Here is a 21,782-nt window from a genome sequence, read left to right as displayed (position 1 = left end):
TAGTCAACCTGTGGCTTTTCTGTTGGCTGCAGCCAAACACTTCAGTACCGGGAATCACTGTGTGATTGACGGACCCAGGGTCTGAGCAGGAAGTCTGTCTTCTCATGTGTTCTTAACCCCCCTACTCCCTGTGGCTGTTGGAGAATGGTTGGTGGAGCTGGGAAGATGGCTCAGTTGTTTGTGAAGTGTTTGTCCTGCAAACATGAATACCCGAGTTTGAGCCCTAGAATCTGTATATCCCAGTTAGCTTTCTGTTGCTGTGATAAACATCATGACCAGAAGCAACTCGGGAGAGAGGGATTTAGTTCATCTTATAGCTTATAGTCTATTGCCCAGGGGTGTCATGGAAGACACTGAGCAAGAACTGGAGCTGAAACCACGGAGGAACACTACTTATTGGCTTGGTCCCCTGCCTTGTGCTCAGTTGGCTTTCTTGTTTAAACCAGAACCACTAAGGTGGCACTGCCCACTGTAGGATGGGCCCTCGCACAGAATTCAGCACTTAGGACAATTCCCCCACAGGTGTGGCCATGGGCCAATCTGGTCTGGGCATTCCCTCAATTGGGACTCCATCTTCTCAGTTGACTCTTGGTTGTGTGAAGTTGACAATAACAATTAACCAAGACACCACATAAAAAAATCCAGGCATGATGGCCCACCTTTGCAATCTCAGGACTGGGAGAGTGGAGACAGGAGGATGCCTGAGGCTCAATAGCCAGCCAGTTTATCTAGTGAGAGACCCTGTCTCATAAGATAAGGTGAGGACCAGCAAGACGGTTCAACAGGTGAAAGTACTTGTCACCTAGGCTGGCTATCTGAGTTTGATCCCAGAATCCACATGGCAGCAGGAGAGAACTGACTCCTGCAAGTTGTCCTCTGACCTCCTGAATGTGCCATGACACACATCTCCTCTCCCATCATAAATAAATAAATGTAATGAAAAATATTAAAAAGAAAGTAAGATGAACAGCTCCTGAGGAACAACATCTGAGGTGTCCTCTGGCCTCCATAGGCACACACACACACACACACACACACACACACACACACACACACACACACAAACACTGGCGGCACCAGGCTCCTGTGGTCTGTTGAACCTGTTGCCTCTACTTAGGAAAAACATTTGCCTGGTCAAATGATGATATACCAATTCTAAGGAACATGTCTATGTGACACACAGATGTCCACAGTTGTATAGCTTAGGGAAAAACCTTAGCTGCCAGTGACTGGATATAACAGTTCAAGCTATTTGGCAAAGTCATTGACTTGACTCTTTGGTGGCCATTAAAACAATGTCTTAGAAGAGTGTTTATAACAGACAAAGGTATTTAAGCTAACTTATGGAAAATGGAATTTGAAAATCCCATGCTTTTGATTTTGTGAAAGACTGTGTATATATAAATTTCCAAAATGTTGAGTGGTATAATTGTGTGCAACTTTATCTCCTTATGTAAGTGTTTTCTATAATTTCCAGGATTTCAGGATAATGATGTATTTTCTAATTAGGAAAAAAACCACAAAACTGCAGAGGTGGGGAGTGGGTGGAGATCCCAGCTTCAAAAGGAACAGCCCTCCTCCTAGCCAGGAGTTTTCTTTCATTGTCTTACTGGAAGTATGGGGAGATTCTGGCTGCTAAACAGGGATCTTACCTTCTGGAATAGAGATCCCAGGGCTGGGGCTGGAAAGACAGCTCAGTGGTTAAGAGAATTGGCTGCTCTTGCAGAGGACCTGGGTTTGGTTCCCAGCACCAACATGGTGGTTCACAACTGTATGTAACTCCAATTCCAAGGAATCTGATGCCCCTTTTTGGCCTTTGTGGGCACCACACACATGCATTGCACAGACGTACATCCAGGCAAAACACTCATACACATAAAATAGAAATACATAATTTTTTGTTTGTTTTCAGAGACAGGGTTTCTCTGTGTAGTTCTGGCTGTACTGGAACTTAAGCTGTAGACCAGGCTGGCCTTGAACTCAGAGAGCCTCCTGCCTCTACCTCCCGAGTGCTTGGATTAAAGGCATATGCCACCACCACCCGACTACATAAATCTTTTAAAAGAAAAGATCCTAAGACTGTCACCACACTACGTACTTTGGTTTCCCCTGGGAGCCTGGGGCTCAGGAATCTGCCTCTGACCTCAGATTCAAGTGTGCTGGCCATCCTCTGTAGCCACTCCAAAATTTCCTCTGCACATCTCTTACTTTGCACTTGCACCTTGTGGCGGTTATTCTTGGTCGTCAACTTGACTACATTTGGAATTAACTGAAACCCAAATGACTGGGCACATCTGTGAGGGATTTTTTTTTTCTTAATTAAACCATTAAACCCACTTCTAATCCATATCTTTGAGTTGGAACGATCCATCTTTAATCTGGGCTGTACCTTCTGCTGGGGGTTCCAGGGTTAGAAGAGTCTGCTGTGGGCAGCCACGGTCTCTCTTGGTTAAAATGCATCACCCACAGAACTTAGCAATAGAATTAGAAGGCAGTTCCACCCTCAAACGGGCTGAACAAACAACTTGCATCTCATTCTGCTCTGAGCAGACTTAATGTGTTGGTAAAAGGGTCTATTCCTGAGATGCATCGTACTTAATTACAGATGAATATGGGAGAGAATGGGGGCCCCTCACAACATGCCCAGTGGTTGATTAAGTGAATGTCCAAATGGGTAATCAATAATTTACTAAGATATTTAAAACACCTCTTAGATTCCTGCGATGGGAAGAACCTAGCTTACCCATGGTCCTCTGTTGGCCATTCAGCAGTGTGTTTGTGTATGTGTGTGTGTGTGTGTGTGTGTGTGTGTGTGTGTGTGTGTGTATCCTAGATTCTCTGGTCTCTCTGCTTCTAAACTTGGATCCTTTTGCCCATTTGCTCCATAGCAAGGAGACTTCCAGAAATGCAAATCTAATCACAGGATGTCTCCACTTAAAACCATCTACTGTACTTTCCCCAGCCCCATATAACATGGGCTCCATATGACAGCTAGAACCCTGATTTGTTAAGTTCTGTTTTAGTCTCCATCAGGAAAGTCCTCGAGTGGTAAAAACTGGGCTCTCTGTCTGTGGTGCCAGTGGAAGGTAGTGGGACCTTTAATAGGGGGTGCCTCATGGGAGGAAGTTAGATTGAGGATGTGCTCCTGAAGGAGATAATAGACCCAGTCTCTCAGCTTTCTCTTTGTGTCTCCTTTGCTCTGTCATGCTCTCTCCACTTCAGGACGTTTGAATGAGACTGGCCCCAATCAGGAGAGAGGTGGGTCAGTGGTTAAGAGCACCGACCTGCCCAGGTCGTCTGGGGTTCAATCATGCCAGGATAATAACAAACAAACAAACAAACAAACAAACAAACAAATAAATAAATGGAGAGTGGCCCCATAGTCTTAGATATTTGAATGTTTGGTCCTCAGTTGGTGGAACTGTTTGGGAAGGATTAGGAGGTGTGGCCTTGTTGGAGGAGGTATATCATTGGAGGGTGGGCTCTGAGCTTTCAAAAACCCACAACATTTCCAGTTAGCTCTCTTGTTCTTTGCCTCTTGCCTGTGGATCAGATGTAAGTGCTAAGCTACTGTTCCAGCACCATGATGGCCACGGACTCTAACCCCATGGAACTGTGAGCCCTCAAATTAGTGCTTTCTTTATAAGTTGCCTTGGTCATGGTGTCTTATCACAGCAATTGAAAGGAAACTAATGCACCAACTTAATGCGGCCTTGCCACTTGTCCTAAAGCAGCAGAGCCAGGTTAGCAATGGACTGAAACTTCTAAAGATGTGAGCCCAAACAAACCTTTCTTCTTCTTAAGTTGATTTTCTCAGGTATTTTGTCAAAGCTATGAAAAACTGACTAAAACAAATGCAGGCCAAGGTCTTTATGGCATTTTGCTACAGGCTCTGCATACCATACTGCTTCTCACGGTTCAGGTAGAGCATGAGACTCTTAATCTCAAAGTTGTGGGATTGAGCCCCACATTGGGCACCAGATGTTACACAAGTCCTAAATGGTCTTATAATAAAAACCTAAAGCCAGATATTGGGGTAAATGTTGAAAGATCAGAGGAAACAAACAAGTCACAGTCACTTCTCACCTCACCAACTCCTCAGCCAAAAAAGGAAGATTCTGTCTCCATGAATCCTCAGACTGAATGCCTCTGAGTCCTTTAGCCAAAAGGGCCTAATTCCTATCTCCTCCCACCTTAAATTCCTTTCTCTGCCCAGCCTTATCGCTTCCTGTCTCAACCTTCCTAGTGCTGGGATTAAAGGTGTGTGACCCCAAGTGCTGGAATTAAAGGTGTGGGCCACCACTGCCTGGCTGTTTCTCTTTTAGACTGGATTAATTTCATGTAGTCCAGTGTGGCCTTGAATTCAGAGAAATCTGGACGGATCTCTGCCTTTGCCTCCCAAGTGCTAGGATTAAAGGTGTGTGCCACCACTGTCTGACCTCTGTGGCTAACTCTGTGGCTAGTTCTGTTCTCTGATCTTCAGGCAAGCTTTATTTCTTAGATTACAAATATATCACCACATGGGTCTGAAGGTCCTCCCTTCCCACTGCCCCCCACATCACCTGCTAATCCCCTATTCTCCTTATCAGACGGGGCTCAGACTCCCCTAGCTGGGTGTGCTGGCCATCCTCTGTAGCCACTCCAAAATTTCCTCTGCACATCTCTTACTTTGCTCTTGCACCTTGTGGCGGCTATTCTTGGTTGTCAACTTGACTACATCTGGAATTAACTGAAACCCAAATGACTGGGCACACCTGTGAGGGATTTTTTTTTCTTATTAAACCATTAAACCCACTTCTAATCCATATCTTTGAGGTGAGAAGATCCATCTTTAATCTGGGCCATACCTTCTGCTGGCAGTCTATATAAAGGACATGGAAGACAGAAACTTGTTCTTTTTACCTGCTTATTTTTGCTCTCTCTGGCAAGTCCATTCCTTCACTGGCATTGGAGCCCACTTCTTTGGAATTCTGGCATATACTGAAATCAGCTGAGACATCCAGCCTTGTGGACTGAACAACAACTGGATTCTTGGGCCTTCTGTTGGTAGACAGCCATTGTTGGATTGGCTGGACCACAGTCTGTAAGCCATTCTAATAAATTCCCTTTCTATATATTCGGTCAGTTCTATTCCTCTGGAGAACCTGATTAGCATACATCTCTTGTGTTTCTTGCTCCGTGTATGTCTTCTAAGCCACAGGGAAGTATGTTCCATTTGAACCTTCCTTGAGCTTCTTTCTTGGGTGGATGTCACTGAACACATTTGGCAGCACACACACACACACACACACACACACACACACACACACACACACACAGTGGAGGATCAGTGTTTATTTTTCCTTTTCTTAAAGATAAAAAGATGTATTTACTTATGTAGCCCTGACTGGCCTGGAACCCCCTATGTAAACCAGGCAGACCTTGAACTCACAGAGATTCACTTGCCTCTGCCTTCTGAGTGTTGGGGTTAAAGATTTGTGCAAGCATGCCTGGCATTACAAAAAGTTTTATTTTATTTTCAATTACATACATGTGTGTGCATGTGAATGCAGGTGCCTGAGAAGGCCAGAAGAGTGTGTTGGATACTCTGGAGCTGGAGTTACAGGTGTTTGTGCATTGGTGCTGGGAACCAAAATCATGTCTCCTACAAAAGCAGTATACTTTTAACCACCAAGACATCTGTTCAGTCCCTTTCTCTCCTTGAATCCATAGATTGCCCCCATTCTCACATACTTTACAATGTGAGCCCTGGGAAGAATCCACTTCCTTAGTCTGTATTTTGTGTGTGCTTGTCTCTCTGTGTGAACATATGTGTGGTTGTTCATGTGCTTTTGTGTGCACAAGCCGGAGGTTGACATTGGGTGTCTTCCTCTACACCTCTCCATCTTAGTTTTTGAGACAGGGTCTCTCGCTGAACCTGGTGCTCACTGATTGGCTGTGCTGCCTGGCCAGTGATCTGTCTTTGTCACCTCCTCAAGCAGTCCTGTGGATGCATATGCTCACCACCATGCCTGGCTGGGGATCCGAACTCAGGTCCTCACGCTTGTGCAGCCATCTGACTGAGCCGTCTCCCCAGTCCCTGCTTCCTTGTCTTCTAGATGCAAGCCTACATGTTTGTCAGATTGGAGAGAAGACTCAGTGGTTAAGAGTGCTTGCTGCTCTTCCAGAGGACCCAAGATTGGTCCCCAGTACCCATGTCCAGAGACTCACAACCACTTGTAACTTCAGGTCCATGAGGATCTGGTGCCCTCCTCTGGTATCAACCTGCATCCATATGTATGTCACACACACACACACACACACACACACACACACACACACACACACACACACACACATAATAAAAAGAAATCTTTAAAAAAATGAAAGAACACAGGTGTGGAAGGGTAGAGGCAGAGGCCCCTGTCTAGGCTCATTTCCAGGGGCCTGACTCTGGGGTCAGCCTGATCATTGTTCTCACTGTCCTGTGGTCTTCAGCATCACATCAGGGTCATGGTGGGCCAAAAGCAAGAGAGCATGTGAGGAGCCTGTACCACCCTCGCTTTAGATGGCCTATAATAGGCCTGACACTAAGCACTTTAAACATGATTGATGTCTGAGACTTGACCAGGTAAACACAAAGGAGTATATAAACCACCTCAGATATTTTCATGCTGCTTATTGGGTTATCCCAGACCATTGCCCCCACCTCTAGCTGCTGCAAAATGCTGCATACATTCTGGGTGCATGTACACTGAATGACTAACATGAATGTGTACTATGCCCCCAGGACTCTGTGCTGCCCCCACTTAGTCCTCAGCCCCAACCCACAAGGTCTAAGCATTGTATTTTATGATTATGACAGGTAGCTCATGGTTGATCTAGGGCAGGTCTGGTGAAGTCTTTCTGACGACATTCTGCCTAACTGTCCAATGCTTGGCTTTGCAGCTGGGGTGTCCTTAATAATTATTAATTGATGAGGATATCTTCTCTGAATGTTTCAGCCGCATGCTCTCAGAATACGATGGGAGTCGCAAACGTATTTTAATTAAATACTGACAACTATAATTCTGATTGCTTGTTCTCATACTCCCGAGCTCGTAGCATCCAGTTAATGGCTTGCTCATTTTGGAAGATGTTAGCAGTGGGGTGCTGCCTTTTACCAAAACAGAATATCATAATAATTAAAATCTGATAGTGCTCAAAATGAACTCCTTTAAAATAATTTATATCCCGCCAACACACACAGATGCGGGCTTGTACATGCCAACATCCTCGAGAATTTACAACACCTCAGAGAACCCCTGTCCATTTCTTTCTGAAATGAAAAGTTTTCTGTTGACGTGATAAAAGACTCCTTACTAGGTTCAGGGGAAATGTGTATTTTCACTGATCAATTTCTCAGTTTCCCAGAAGAGGGGAGCCATGGAGAAATTCAGAAAACTAATGGCTGCAGGAGCAAAGTCTATTTGTACTTTATTGCTCCAATCAGGGTGGAAGCCAGCGAATCACAGAAGGAGACAAAGGAAGATGTCGGGGGAGCTGGGGGAGGGGCTGAACAAGATGAAGAGACGACTCTGAGTACAAGAGAGATGGAGTCATTTGGAAAGAGGGGCCCAAACAGCAGACATACTACACTGCATTGCCTCATTTGCTTCCACGTACAGATCCCGAGCCTCTGTGTCCAAGGTGGTGCAGACACAATGGTGATTGCCGCTTAAGCAGAGGAACACGTTTAGGCTTTATGGGGACCGTGAACCCCCTACAGATGCCACAGAATCTCACACGGGCAAATATGGATGAGAGTAGAAAAATCCTGGTACATTTTCCCTCCCCCCTAGGGACAAGGAACACAGCTTGGGTTGCCTCCTCCCCTCCCACTTCTTTTCCTGCTTTTGCTGTTGTTTGTCTGTTTTGAGACAGGGTCTCTCTATGTAGTCCTGTCTGTCCAGGAACTTGCTATGTAGAGCAGGCTGGCCTTGAACTCACAGACCTGCCTCTGCCTCCCATCTCTTCCTGTTTTGATCAGGATCTTGCTCTGTAGCCCTGGAACTCTTTATATAGTCCAGGCTGGCCTTGAAGTCACAACAGTTCTATTGCCAGAACTTCCCATATGTTAGGGTTATAGGCAGAAGCCACCATGCCTGGCCACATCTTCTAAACCTCAAGGGACCCCTAAAAAGTAAGCACACAAAGCTAGAATTTAGGGTCTCCAGCCTTGCCAAACCAAGACAAGTCTAGACACTTCCTTTCCTTTCCTTTTATGTTTGTAAAATATATTGTACAAACACCATAAAAAACTCCATATCCCAAAGTTGATGAGAAGTCTACCCCAATAGAGAACCATGGGACACAGTTAATTGACAATGTAGGAGCAGCAGGGTTATGCCATTAGAAATCTTGAGAACAAACAGACTCACTGTTAACCCTTTTGTGGTTCTTCATAAAGAACTCCCTGTGGTGAGTCACAGGTGCTGTGGTATGGTCTGTATGTCAAATTGCTCTGATTGGTCAATAAATAAAACACTGATTGGCTAGTGGCCAGGCAGGAAGTATAGGCGGGACTAACAGAGAGGAGAATTGAGAGAATTCTGGGAAGTGGGAGGCTGAGAGGGGAGACGCTGCTAGCTGCCACCATGACAAGCAGCATGTGAAGATGCTGGTAAGCCACGAGCCACGTGGCAAGGTATAGATTTATGGAAATGGATTAATTTAAGCTATAAGAACAGTTAGCAAGAAGCCTGGTACAGCCATACAGTTTGTAAGCAATGTAAGTCTCTGTGTGTTTTCTCGGTTGGGTCTGAGCTGCTGCAGGACTGGCGGGTTAGAGAGATTTGTCCTGACTGTGGGCCAGGCAGGACCAGAAAAACTCTAGCTACACACAGGCACCTTCTCCTAATGGCTATGTTTTCAGTGTCTTCATTATATACCAGTGTTATTTCAAAACTTTTCATTTTTTGAGACAAGATTTCACATTTTAGTCCAGGCTGGCCTCAAACTTAAGGAGATTCCCCCTGCTTCAGTCTCCCAGATCTGATAGTTATTCTACCTGCATAGATAGTTATTAAAGCACATGGCTATTTTATGAAAATTAGTTTTATTACCTGTTTTTTTTTTTTTTTTGGTTTTTCGAGACAGGGTTTCTCTGTGTAGCTTTGCGCCTCTCCTGGAACTCACTTGGTAGCCCAGGCTGGCCTCGAACTCACAGAGATCCGCCTGGCTCTGCCTCCCGAGTGCTGGGATTAAAGGCGTGCGCCACCACCGCCCGGCTTATTACCTGTTTTAAGATAACATAAACCCCAGCACTTGGGAAGCAGAGGCAGGCAGATTTCTGTGAGTTCAAGGGCAGCATGGTCTACATAGTTCAAGGCCAGCCAGGGTCATAGTGAGACCATGTCTCAAACAAATCAACAAAAACAAAAACAGCAAACAGAAAACAAACTAATCAAGGTTCAGAAGGAGACATAACTGAGATAAGATTCTACAGCTTGAAATTAAATATTTTTATGTGTATGTGGCATATGCATGCGTGTGGTGTATATAAACATATATGTATGGTGGTGTGCACCTATGAATTTGCTGATAGGCTAGTAGCCAGCAAGTCTCAGTCATTCTCCTAGCTCCAACCCCACAGCCCTGGAGTTAGAGGCTTACGTGTGTCTGTGCCTGGCTTTTTACGTGGGCACTGAGGATTCAAATCAGGTCCTCATGGCTGCACAGCAAGTGTTCTTACCCACTGAGCCATCTCCCCAGCTGATGTCCTCACAAACCCCCTCCAGCCTTAAGAAAAGCTATAATTGGAAGCACTGTGAAGGTGAGGTTGATGCCAGGAAATGACTAGTGTAGAAACCCAAGTCAACAGAATGCTTTTCCTTCATGTAGCTCTGTGAATTCATTTAAATAGTGTTTAAGAGTTGTTTGTCTCTGGCAAAGCAACACTGGGAACCAGATTTTTGTCCAGAATTTGTCTTTGAAAAAGTTGTTTCTTTTTATCTTATGTGTATAAGTGCTTTATGTATGCACATTGTGTGTGTGTCTGGTGCCCACGGAGGATGGAAGAGGGTGTTGGATTCTTTGAAATTGGAGTTATGGGTGGCTGTGAACTGTCACGTGGGTACTGGGAACCAAACCTGGGTCCTCGGTAAGAACAGCCAGTGCTCTTAACATCACAGCCATCTCTCCAGAATGGCTTCAAGTGGTGTTCCCAGAATTTATCTTTAACATTTTAGAACCAGTGGATTAGAGTTGAGGTGCTGCAGTCGGACTGAGGAGAAGTGGGGATGGAGGAGTGATAAACAATGCCATTCTGTTAGTACAGCCTGGCAGAATAGAAGAGTTTTCTTATCATCTGGACTGTGTTTTTACTTTTCCTGCTCTTAAAATCATGACGTCACTTAAAACAACAGATAATGACATTGATTCAAACTCACCATTGCAAAGAAAAAAAAATATTAGAAAGAATCTTCATGCGGCAGGACTGCTACCATTTTGCCACATTTGCTTATCTTCCTCCCTCCAAACAAACATTTCCTTTTTCATGTAGATGCAGTGGTGGTCTTTCATCACTTCCATGTAGATGTATTGTCCCCAAACAAGGACATCTTCTTCTGTAACCATGATATAATGAACAATGTCATGAAATTATCATGGACAAAAATGCCCACAGACCTTCAAAGATCTTCCTCAGATTTCTTCAACTGTGTCAATCAGATGAACAAAGTGCATTTGGTTGTCAAGTCCTGGAAGCAATGCATGGCCTGGAACAGCTCCTCCACCTTTAGCTCTTGTTAGTGCAATATTATTATTATTTTTAAAAGCTCTGACAGGTCAATTATTCTGTTGCAAGTCTTTCAGTCTAAGGTTTGTTTTCAATTCATATATCCTTATTACATTCAGGGTTTGCATCCTGGCGGGTAGGAACAGAGCAGAAGTCTCATTGTCTCTTTTCAGTACATGGTATCAGGAAGTTAGAAATGTATTCTGCCCCTGGTCATGTTGACTTCAACCCCCTGGATAAGCTGCTGTTTGTGAAGTCTAGCAATTTTCTCCCCATTTAAAAAATGTAGTATTATTATTAGCACATTATTATTGTGTGTTTGTAAGTGTATGTGTGTAGGTCAGAGGACAACTTATTGGAATTGTTTCTCCTTTTCTACTGTGTGTGGCTTGGAGATTGAATTCAGGCTGTCTTTACCTTCTGAGTTATCTTTTATATTACTAAATTTGAAAAAAATGTTCTGAAATATTTTCTTTAATGCTTTAAAATTCATTTGTTTATTTAAAAAAAACTTTATGTGTGTGTTTTGCCTGCATATATGTGTGCGCATCACTGTGTGTTGGGTGCCCAAGGAGATCAGAACTCCTAGAATTGGGGTTACAGATGGTTGTGAGCAACTGAGTGGGTGCTAGGAACCAAACCCAGGTCCTTTGCAAGAGCAACAAGTGCCTTTAACTGCTGAGCCATCTCTCCAGCTCCCAAGATATTTTCTTATTTCTTATTCTGGTTCTGTAGCATTCAGTCCATTTACAGTGCTACATAACCATTTACATTGCTATCTAAGCATCCCCATCCTCCATCCCTAGAGACTTTTCCAAGTCCCTTTTCTTCAATGTTCCTGAGACAGTCGGCCAAAGCCTTCCTCCCTGCACCTTACCTGTGAACGTCTTAATCTGTTCCTGGGACTGGAGATGGTATGCAGAGCCTCACATGTATCGGACAAGCACTGAGCTACAGCCCTGCTACTACTGGTTCTTTTTGTTCTAGAAATCCCAGAGGGCTCTCCCCGTTCATCGACACAAAGATACAATGAAGGCCAGCATTATGAACTCCTTCCTTCCTTCTCATCTTCTCGAATCCAAACTGCATGTACTTGGCTCCTCTCAGGCCAGAACCTGTCCATAGTAGACACGGCAGAAAAATAAGTAAGATCCCTTAAACCGCTGTGCCAGATCTGGATAATATTTTGTTTACGTCCCAAATGTTCTCTTCTTCCTACAATGTCTATGCTAGGTGTCTTTAGGCATGTGGATGTCACTAGACACCGGCCCCTGGAAGCTGCAATTTCATTTTTTCCTCTGTGATTTTTTGACTACTTCAATACTTCCTAGGAACAGACTCTTACAACATTAGTATTTTTGTACCTTTTGCTTCATATAGTTTATTGTTCCAGTTCCATCTGTGAAATTATCACTGGCGAAATGTGTTCTCTTTTTCCATATTATTTCATGTGTATAGGCATTTTGCTTTCATGTATATTCATGCACCACGTGTGCTGTGACCTTGAAGCCTGAAGAGGGCAACGAATCCCTTAGGACTGAAGTTACAGTTGATTGTGGACTTTCATGTGAGTGCTGAGAATCAAACCCACATCCTCTTCAAGAGCACTTAACCACTAACCCATCTCTCCAGGCCCCCAAAATGGCTTATTTTTTGGACATTACTCATGCTGTAGCCTATGCTGACCTGAGGTCCTAGTCTTCACATCTCCTCTCAAGGACTGGGATTACATGTGTGTATCATCATGCCTCACCAGCAAAATGAATAATGAGTCTACAGGTGTTACTCAGATATCATCTGATTATTATGTGTCAGAATTTTCTCCTTCCTTTAGAAAAAAGGTAATGTTAAACCTGAGAATCATGAGTAGAAAAGACCAAATCCACTGTTATCCAATTAAAGCAATCTATATTTTGGAGGTGCTCCTGGGACTGACCAGCTGGCTGTCTCACCCTAAATCGGGATTTCAGAGAGCAGCCCCTGCTGGCCTCTTGAGGTTCTTTTTTATAGGAGAGAGAACAAAGGTAAGAATATTCATCATGGCCGGGTGGTGGTGGCACACGCCTTTAATCCCAGCACTCAGGAGCCAGAGCCAGGCAGATCCCTGTGAGTTCAAGGCCAGTCTGATTTACAGAGTGAGTTCCAGGAAAGGCGCAAAGCTACACAGAGAAACCCTGTCTCGAAAAACCAAAAAAACCCAAAACCCAAAACCCCCAAAAATACAAAAACAAAAACAAACAAACAAACAAACAACCCCCCCCCCCCAAAAAAAAAAAAACCTTAACTTGCGAGGACTTAACCCAGGACAAACAGGAACTTATTCTTTTTTTTTTTTTTTTTTTTGAGACAGAGTTTCTCGTGTAGCTCTGGCTGTCTCGGAACTCATTTGTAAACCAGGCTGGCCTTGAACTCAGAGATCCATCTGCTTTTGCCTCCTGAGTGCTGGGATTAAAAGCGTGCATCACCACGTCTGGCTAGCAATTTATTTATTTACTGTTTTAACTGCATACATAACCCTTAACCTGCAAGGTACATTTTTCCTGTTTTGGTATCCCATTAACTTGCAAGGTATATTGTTCCTGTTTCAGTCTCACAGTATATATACTTTCTATCATATGTAATCATATTTTGATTATCTGCTCACATGTTGGTGGACACCTGGCTCCTTTGGTACTTAACTATTGTGAATGAGGTTGCTATGAATACGGAAGTACAAACATCTCATTTAGACCATGCTTTCAATTCTTTTGGGCATAAGCCGTTATTTCTATTACTATTATTACTTTTCTTTTGGACAAAGGGTCTCATGTAACCCGGCTGTTTTCTCCTTCCTGTCAAGTTTCTTAGGGAAAAACGCTTTGAGACTGTAGAATATCTTGCCGTTTTTTAGCATCAGTTGATTCATATCTGAATCAGTTATTTCAATGGCTGCCAAGTGGAAGTTTCCTAATATCACTCCATCTTCATTTTTGTGTTGGCATTCTACTGTAGGTAAGAGAGTTCTTCCCCTTTTCTATATGATTATGGACTCATTTTATTCATGTACTCTGGGGACATTTTATTGTTCTGAGAAATTCTTTCCTTTGTGACTGTTCAAGTTTTGGCGATACGCGGTGAACTTTTGTATTTCTTTGTCATTCACCATCAACCAAAAGGCGAGGGCAACCTGACTTCCCCACACGAAGATCACACTTTAGCCGCCAACCCTCTCATTTAGTCAGACGGGCGCAAATTTCCAAGTTGTACACTGGAGCTCCCAGGGCCGTCGGCCATGTCTCAAACTACACATCCCAGAAGCCTCCCAGGATAACGTCATCAGAAAGTGCCACGCGCCGCTCAGGCTGCAGGCTCCCGAAAGCCGGCTGAGGCGGCTGCAACATGGCGGACGTGCTGAGCGTTGGGGTGAACCTGGAGGCATTTTCCCAGGCCATCAATGCCATCCAGGCGCTGCGCTCCAGCGTGAGTAGGGTGTTCGACTGCCTTAAGGATGGCATGCGCAACAAGGAGACGCTGGAGGGCCGCGAGAAGGCCTTCATCGCGCACTTCCAGGACAACTTGCATTCGGTCAACCGGGACCTCAAGTAGGTAGTGGCTGAAGGAATCAGTGTCGAGGACCCTCCTGGCACCTATCCCACCGGGATCCCACGCCAGTCTTCCCAGTCACGGGCTGCTCTCCCTTGTCCTCAGTCCGCTGTTTCTTTTCGCTCGTCTCCAGGTCCCTGCCAGCCCCTCAGGGACACCTTGTCCCCCCTCCCGTTACCTAGTATTCGTTCTGTTGGCCATTTGGTCCTGGGTGTCTTCTGCGGTCCTTGGTCCCCGCTGTGGCGGTCTTATTCTGACGAGGAAACGAGCTCTTCGCAGGAACTTCCACTTCGCCGATCTTACCAGGTTTCTTACCTGTAGGCCCTTGGGCACCAGCACATCTGGACATACCTATTAACGCTGTCTCAGGCTCAGTTGAGTACCCGTCGATCCGATGAGCTCCAATTCCCGTCCTCACAGCTCGGAATTGATCAGTCCTACCTCACGTCACCCTCAAACACTACCTCCATTACCTTTTGCCTCTTTCCATTTCTCCTCAGCACTGCACTCACCTCCATTCCTTTTGTTCAGCTCTTTCTCAACAGAGACCTCATGTCACATTTGTTAACTAGGCTGATTCCTCATGCCTATCCTCTTTCTTTTATTTTCTTTCTTCCTCCCTTTCTTTCTTTCTTTCTTTCTTTCTTTCTTTCTTTCTTTCTTTCTTTCCTTCTTTTTTTTTTTTTAAAGAAGAAGGATTTATTTAGGTTCACAGTTTCAGAGGACTCAGTCCACTACAATGGGAAAATCACGTAGGAGCAGCTTAGCCCCTAATAATTCCTAATTTGTGGTCCTAGTGATTACGTACTTACTTTTGTTCTTACAAGACTCCCTTTTACTTCATTAGTATGTTAAGAATTGACTGAGCTGGGCGGTGGTGGCGCACGCCTTTAATCCCAGCACTTGGGAGGCAGAGGCAGGAGGATCTCTGCGAGTTTGAGGCCAGCCTGGTCTACAGAGACGGTTCCAGGACAGCCAGGGCTACACAGAGAAAAGAATTAACTGAGAGGACATTTGTCAGATGCCTGGTACATAATAGGAACTCCCCTCCACCCCCTCAAGACAAGGTTTCTTTGTATATCCTTGGCTGTCCTCACTGGATCTGTAGACCAGGCTGGCCTCAAACTCACAGAAATCTGCATGCCTCTGCCTCCTGAGTGCTGGGAATAAAGGTGTGCATCACCACGCCCAGAAGTAGGTACTTCTTGTTTGCCTGAACTTGTATTCTCTTCTTGTCTTAGAAGGTTGGAATGGAAGGACTTTGGCCTTTTTGTTTGTTTGTTTTGTTTTTTGTTTTTCGAGACAGGGTTTCTCTGTGTAGCTTTGCTCCTTTCCTGTTACTCACTCTGTAGCCCAGGTTGGCCTCGAACTCAGAGATCTACCTGCCTCTGCCTCCCAAGTGCTGGGATTAAAGGCGTGTGCCACCACTGCCTGACTGGATTTTGGCCTTTTACTTCTGAAATTGACCTTAACAGGAACAGCATTTGATGAGCTAGTCAGAATTTCTGCATAGACTGGGCTTTCTTTCTCCCATCTCATGTCCCTCCACAGTGCCTGGTTGAGGCAGGTTCTTCACTACTTAGCTAACCCCCCAGGACTCCCTGCACCCTCCAGTTTGGTCTGGCGGGATGGAGGAGCAAGTGGTAGTGAAGTAGTGGGTGCCTTCCCTCCCCTGTATTCCACACCCCGTCTTAAATCCCACCTGCACACATTTTGATTGCAGTGTCCCCATCAGGTAATCCTTGCCCTGCTTGAGGGTGACATGCTCCCACCCATCACCACCATCACACACATACTTCCAGTTCAGGTTCTTTCCTCTGCTTTTCTGATGGGAGGTTCCAGCCCTTTCACTTTAGAAACTTAAGCAGTGTGGACATTCCTCTGACTTATTAAATGTTTAGCAGTGCCAATAAGAAGAGGGCTGAACTACTGCTGACACCAGGAACCATCCGTGGTGGAGACTGAGTGGTCAGTGCTGCAGCCCCAGGAAGAGCTGCCTCATCTACCCTGGAGAAAGGCATCGGGTGCAGAGGGAGCAGCAGGCCATGGCTTTGTGTCTGCGGATTCAGGGCCAGCATTGAAGCCATTTACGTTGCCTTCTCAGGCGATGCCAATAAGTCCTGGATTCTTCTGTTACCATGCACAGGCATTGGAAGGGACAGCGGATCTCTTCGAGTGCTGTGGCTCTAAACAGTCCTGAACACGTCTTTCTTGAGGAGTCTTCAGGATATAAGGGACAGCCGCTTCTGTTACAGTGACTTGAATGTCAGCTCTAAAGCCCAAGGCCACATTTGGCTTTGACTTTTTTGCAATCTTGGAGCTGCAGCTTATGGAATATTTATAGTGTTAAAATCCTTTCTACCAACCAATAAAGTAAAAAGAAGCATGAAAAAAAAAAAGAAAAAAAAGTGTGGGGGGGGGGGCGGCTGAAGAGTCTGGACTGGATGCCGCATGGGAGTGGTTCACAGAGGCTTGTTGGCAGCTGGGGCAGCTCCTCAGACTACACTCCCTGGGGTGTGTGCTTTCACTGTCGGCTCGCTTTCCCAAGCTTCTCCCTAGTTTCCCTGCTGGACTGAAGTGTGTTTGTTTGACACAGCCTCTCAACAGTGTCTTCCCATTCCAGTTGTTTATCTCTTTGTCTTGCTAAAGCTTTGCCATCTGTAAAGCACCGTGCACAAATCTATCCCAATGTGAAATGATAAATAATCATGGTTTATTCAGGTCCTTGCTGCTCTGCCAAATGGAGTGAGCTGCACGTGGGTCCGAAAATCCTGAATGAGAGGCAGTGTTATACCACACTGCAAGATCACAGAACATCTCCTCCCCGCTGTGGACGAATCTGAGTTGTCAAATCCTAATTTCTGGGAAACTTACTGTTTCTCTGTACACTTAGCTTTCTTTTCCCTCTGGAATGGCATGAGACAGCTATATTTTGTTTCGTTTTGTTTGTCCCACTGTGTAGCCCTAATTGGCTCTGGAACTTCCTATCTAGCCCAGGCTGGCTTCAAATTCTCATGGATCCACCTGCCTCTGCCTCCCCAGTGCTGGGATCAAAGGGATGGGCCACCATGACTGGCTTTGAAAGGTGAAAACTCGCAGGTATTCTCTCCTTAGCCCTAAGTCTTTTTCCAGACCTCTTCTTAAGAGACTTCTGATGGCACCCAGCCTTGAGCAGTGTGCTTGGCCTTGATGGAGTGAAGCGGACTCGGTTTTATGTAGTGTCTCTCTTTACTTTTAGTGAGCTGGAACGTCTGAGCAATCTGGTAGGCAAGCCGTCTGAGAACCACCCCCTTCACAACAGCGGGCTGTTAAGCCTGGATCCTGTGCAGGACAAAACTCCACTCTACAGCCAGCTGCTGCAAGCGTACAAATGGTCCAACAAGGTAAGGGGGTGCTGTAGATGGAGCCAACAGAGCAAAACCCAGTGTTTCTCCCAGCAATGCAGAACAAGAGAGCAGGTTCTCTTCTGCATCTCGGAGTCTGCATGGGCTGCGGAGTTGGAATTTTAGGGTTTCCTGTAAGTGATGTTTCATCCCTTTGAAGCCTTTGGAGTTGATAATGATGCTCAAGTACTTACATTTGAAAAGGAATCCTAGATCAGCTGTGCTTAGCCTGGAGATTGGGTGTGGAGAGCAGATTATGGAACCCTGGATGATACATGAAGTGTGTTGTGATGTGTTACATGTAGTGTGCTGTAGTGTGTTACATACACTGTGTTGTGGTGTTACATACAGTGTGCTGTGGTGTGTGCAGTTTTGCCTGAGGAAGGTGCATCTGTCCTAGCTTCCCTCAGTTTACCAGGAGGTCCTGACTGTTACAGGTTTAGACTGGCGATGGGAAGGCTTAGCCACTCAGATTTTTTTATGGTCTTGCATTGTCTTTTCTCTGTGATGGTGGAAGATTATCTGGAGAGTGCTACGGATTAGATCATGCTCCACTTTCTCCTAAACCCATTTTAACATGTGCTACACAGTGTGACTTTTGTGATGTCCTTGAGCAAGCAGGTCCATGACGTGGCCCTGGGAAAGCTGGAAGAGGAGAACTGAACAGTAGTCTAAAATGACAGGAACCACCAGGCTCACAAACCCAGAAGCTGTTTGCTTCCCTGTGAGTTCCTTTTGTTTGTCTGCTATGTGTTGTGTTTTCCTGCTGACGGGAAGCTGGCACATACTTTCGGGACAGCTTTGGAAGTCCTTCTCAGCACACGATAGCTCCTGAGACCCGTTGATGGTGAAAGGCTGTGCTCCCCCAGGCCCACCCTTCGCCCTCTCCCTCCTGGCCTCTCCCTCTTGGGTCTTGACGACAGATGAGCCTTGATAGTTTTTCTGCTGTGTGATTTTTTTCTTTGAATTTCTCTGGCGGGTTTCTTTTAGTATTCGGTTTGAAGTGAGTTGGAGATTCACAAAGATGATTGTCACCGGGGACTAAAAGAACTTGGACTCTGAATATACTGATTTGGCTTTTATGACCTTTCCTCCAAATTCTGTGGTACCAGGTATAGAAACCCACCCTGGAGTTGGAGGAAACTTCAGTGCATCAAAAATGAAATGGTCAGGAACTCCCTGGTTCGAAGCTGAGCTCGAGGGTCAAGGCGTGCTTGGCTGTGTCACTCACGTGCATCTCAGGGCTTGCTTGCTGTTGTTGCCCTGAGACTCTCATGGTGGGAGAAAGGATGGCCTAGCAGCTGCAGAGTTCTGCATCCTTATGCCTAGAGAGCTCCCAGTGACTGTGCCAGGCCCTGTGTGGTGGGGTTCTTGCAGAGGTTCGTTGGATCATTGGGTGGGAGTCAGAGCTTGGCTCATTGGAGTGATTCTCCTTGGTAATGGAGAAGACTGTTTCCTAAAAGAAGAGTGTTATTAGTCTGTTTTTGTTACTGTAATGAAGAACCTGAGGTAGACTAACTATAAATAAGAGGGTGTATTTAGGCCTTGGTTTTAGAGATGCCGGGTCAAGGTGCTCGTTGGCTTGATCCTGGTGAGGACTTCATAGCAGAAAGTACCATAGCAGTAGGTGAGAATGTAGGGACAGATCTCCTTGTCAGACAGGAAGGAGGTCAGAGGGCTGGTGTCCCCCAGTCACTTCTGAGGACATGTCCCCAATTGACCTCTTATTAGGTTCCACCTCTTAAGGGATCATTACCGTGGTAAGGACAAACCCTCTCACCAATGAAGATTGGTGGGAGGTGACAACACCCACTTTAACATTCCCAACCAGAGGAGAAGACACCAGGCAGGAACAGTGGCAGATGCTGGGGCCAGGGCCTCCTGCTTTCTAGACTGCCCTGTGGAAGCTTCCTGGTTTTCCTGGGGGTGTGCCTGGTAAGTGGGTAGAAGCTGGTCAGCAGATGTGTGGCTCGATTTGACTCCCAGGAAACCCTGTTTGGATGAGGAAGTCCTGTTGCCCGAGTGGTGAGAGCTTTTCAGTGGGACAGTTTGGGGTGGGTGACAGAGACTGCTATCTGAGGTGACTGGTCTCACATTGAAGTGATGGCAATTTCCATTTGAACAGCGCTGCTTTTATAACCTAAGGAGTCAGATTGTTTGGCTGTGGAAACAAGTCCTGGCCCTTTGTCCCAAGGAGGGGAAAAAGTGTATTAAAAGAAACAAGTATCATGTGTGTGGAACTCTTGCCTCAAGATGCTACAGGTTAAAATATTTATGGAAGCTTGTCATAAACTATAAAATCCTATAGCCAGTGTTGGGAGCTTTGGAGGTTTTGGGCATGGCCCTGACATGTGATGATATGCTTATAAAGCCACAGTGTTCTCTCACTAGTCCCCTGTGTCACCAGCAGAAGAGTTCAGCTTCTTGTGTTAGAGCCATGCAAACTGAAGCCCCATGAACTGGCTTTGTCGTAGCTCCTAGATGGATTACAGTTGGAGTGTGGTAGTTGTTGTTGTTGTTGTTGTTTTCCCTGAAACTTGATGGTTAAGTTTTCAACTTAGAAGACATTTCTCTCTTTTGGCCACATCTTAGAAATTCATGTGACATTTTATTTATACTTTTTTTTTTTTAACCTATTTAGTGTGCATGCATTTCCATGGTTTCAAAAGGCAGGGAAGACAAAATACATGGTATGTGGGTCTTTAAACTTTTGCTCCTTCCAGGGCAGACTTTACTAATCAACTGATGAATTCTTTCCTGCTCAGGCTGTTTATGGATTGGCTCTGAATTGTACAAATGTTCTATGGCTAGGCTGCAGGAGACTTGACTTCTATAGAAGGACATAGCGTCTAATCTTGCTGTTACTTATTTCTTCCACACCTTATTTAGGGAAAGAGGATTTTGAGATTCATAAAACCAGAAAGATAAGAAGAAAGTCAGGGTGAGAGTGCCTTATGTATATTTCTCCAATAAACGAAAGAAATAGCCTCAAGACAGAAAGCAGTATTCTCATTTCCAGCTGTTAACATGCAAGAGGCCAATCATTAATTATGTTTTTCTTGCTTCTGTAAATGAAAAGAGATTTTAATTGCCAAAACATTCGCCATTCATCATTTTATCCGAGGAATTTAAAGCAGTGCGTGCAGTAATGTGTGAAGGGGAATGGGTATCTTGCCCGGGTCAGCTTTCTGTGCTGTGGCTGAGAATGGAAGGACACGGGAAAAGGCTTTGACACCACCCATTATGTGGTGGACTTTGTGTGCTGTTGACCATAGAAAGGTCTCGTGCATGTCTAATGACTACTCATTTTCTTGGGGGGAGTTTTCCTCATTTTTGTAAAGTCAGTTGGAGTATTACATGGTAGTTGGCATAATTGTTAGACTAATACATTCAAAGATTAATTTGATGAAACGCTGTCAAATCGCTGTGAGCAGCACTTTCCCCATGCTGATTCGGGGAAAGAGCTGCGCTTCTAACTCTGATGCACCTATAGATAATTGTTCTGCAGAAGGGTGACAAGCTCTCTTGACTTGGGCAGAAAATAATTGGCATCAGCGCTGTCCCTGCTGTAGTCAGTGTAGACTTTGTCACTTGTTATGCTCAGACATGAGCAACTGACTTGTCCTGAAGTCCCTTTCTGAGGACTGCAGCCTCCTGTCACCAGGCTTTTCACTTCAGGCATTGATGATTTTCACTTGTTTGTGGCAGAAGGCTGCTTTGTGTAAAGTCCTCTGTGGTCCCAGTAGGAGTTTGATCCCAGGAACTCCTGTGCCTGGAGTTAAGAGGTCCACAGATGCTCAAGTCCCTCACATAAAATGATGCTGTATTTACATTTAACTATATACATTGCCTTCTCCTCTTGTTTTTCTGTGATTTTGGAGATGGACTCTTGCTGTGTTGCCCAGGCATCCGTCGAGTGATCCTTCTCCCCCAGCCTTTTGAGTAGCTGGGATCTAAGTGTGTGCCGCCATACCCGCTTTCTCCCCTGTGTGCCGCATCGTCACTGGGTGGCATAATACCCCAGACAGTGCATTTGCTGTACGATGACTGCTGTACTCAGT

At 45.2% G+C, this 21,782-nt stretch overlaps 1 protein-coding gene across 1 annotated transcript in view; it reads left to right on the top strand.

Annotated features, from left to right (window-relative positions):
• The first annotated feature begins 14,094 nt into the window (after positions 1 to 14,094).
• The window catches only part of Med27 (mediator complex subunit 27), a 182,627-nt gene continuing 174,939 nt past the window's right edge, over positions 14,095 to 21,782 (top strand). The window contains exons 1-2 of the mRNA XM_052722838.1: positions 14,095 to 14,337; positions 17,577 to 17,721. Coding sequence (XP_052578798.1) covers positions 14,135 to 14,337; positions 17,577 to 17,721 — 348 coding nt within the window. The 5' untranslated portion in view covers positions 14,095 to 14,134. The remainder of the gene's footprint in view (positions 14,338 to 17,576; positions 17,722 to 21,782) is intronic.

Source organism: Peromyscus californicus, unplaced genomic scaffold (assembly GCF_007827085.1).
Source record: "Peromyscus californicus insignis strain IS unplaced genomic scaffold, ASM782708v3 Scaffold_7__1_contigs__length_154581171, whole genome shotgun sequence".
NCBI lineage: Eukaryota > Metazoa > Chordata > Mammalia > Rodentia > Cricetidae > Peromyscus > Peromyscus californicus.
This window is presented reverse-complemented; position numbering and strand designations above follow the sequence as displayed.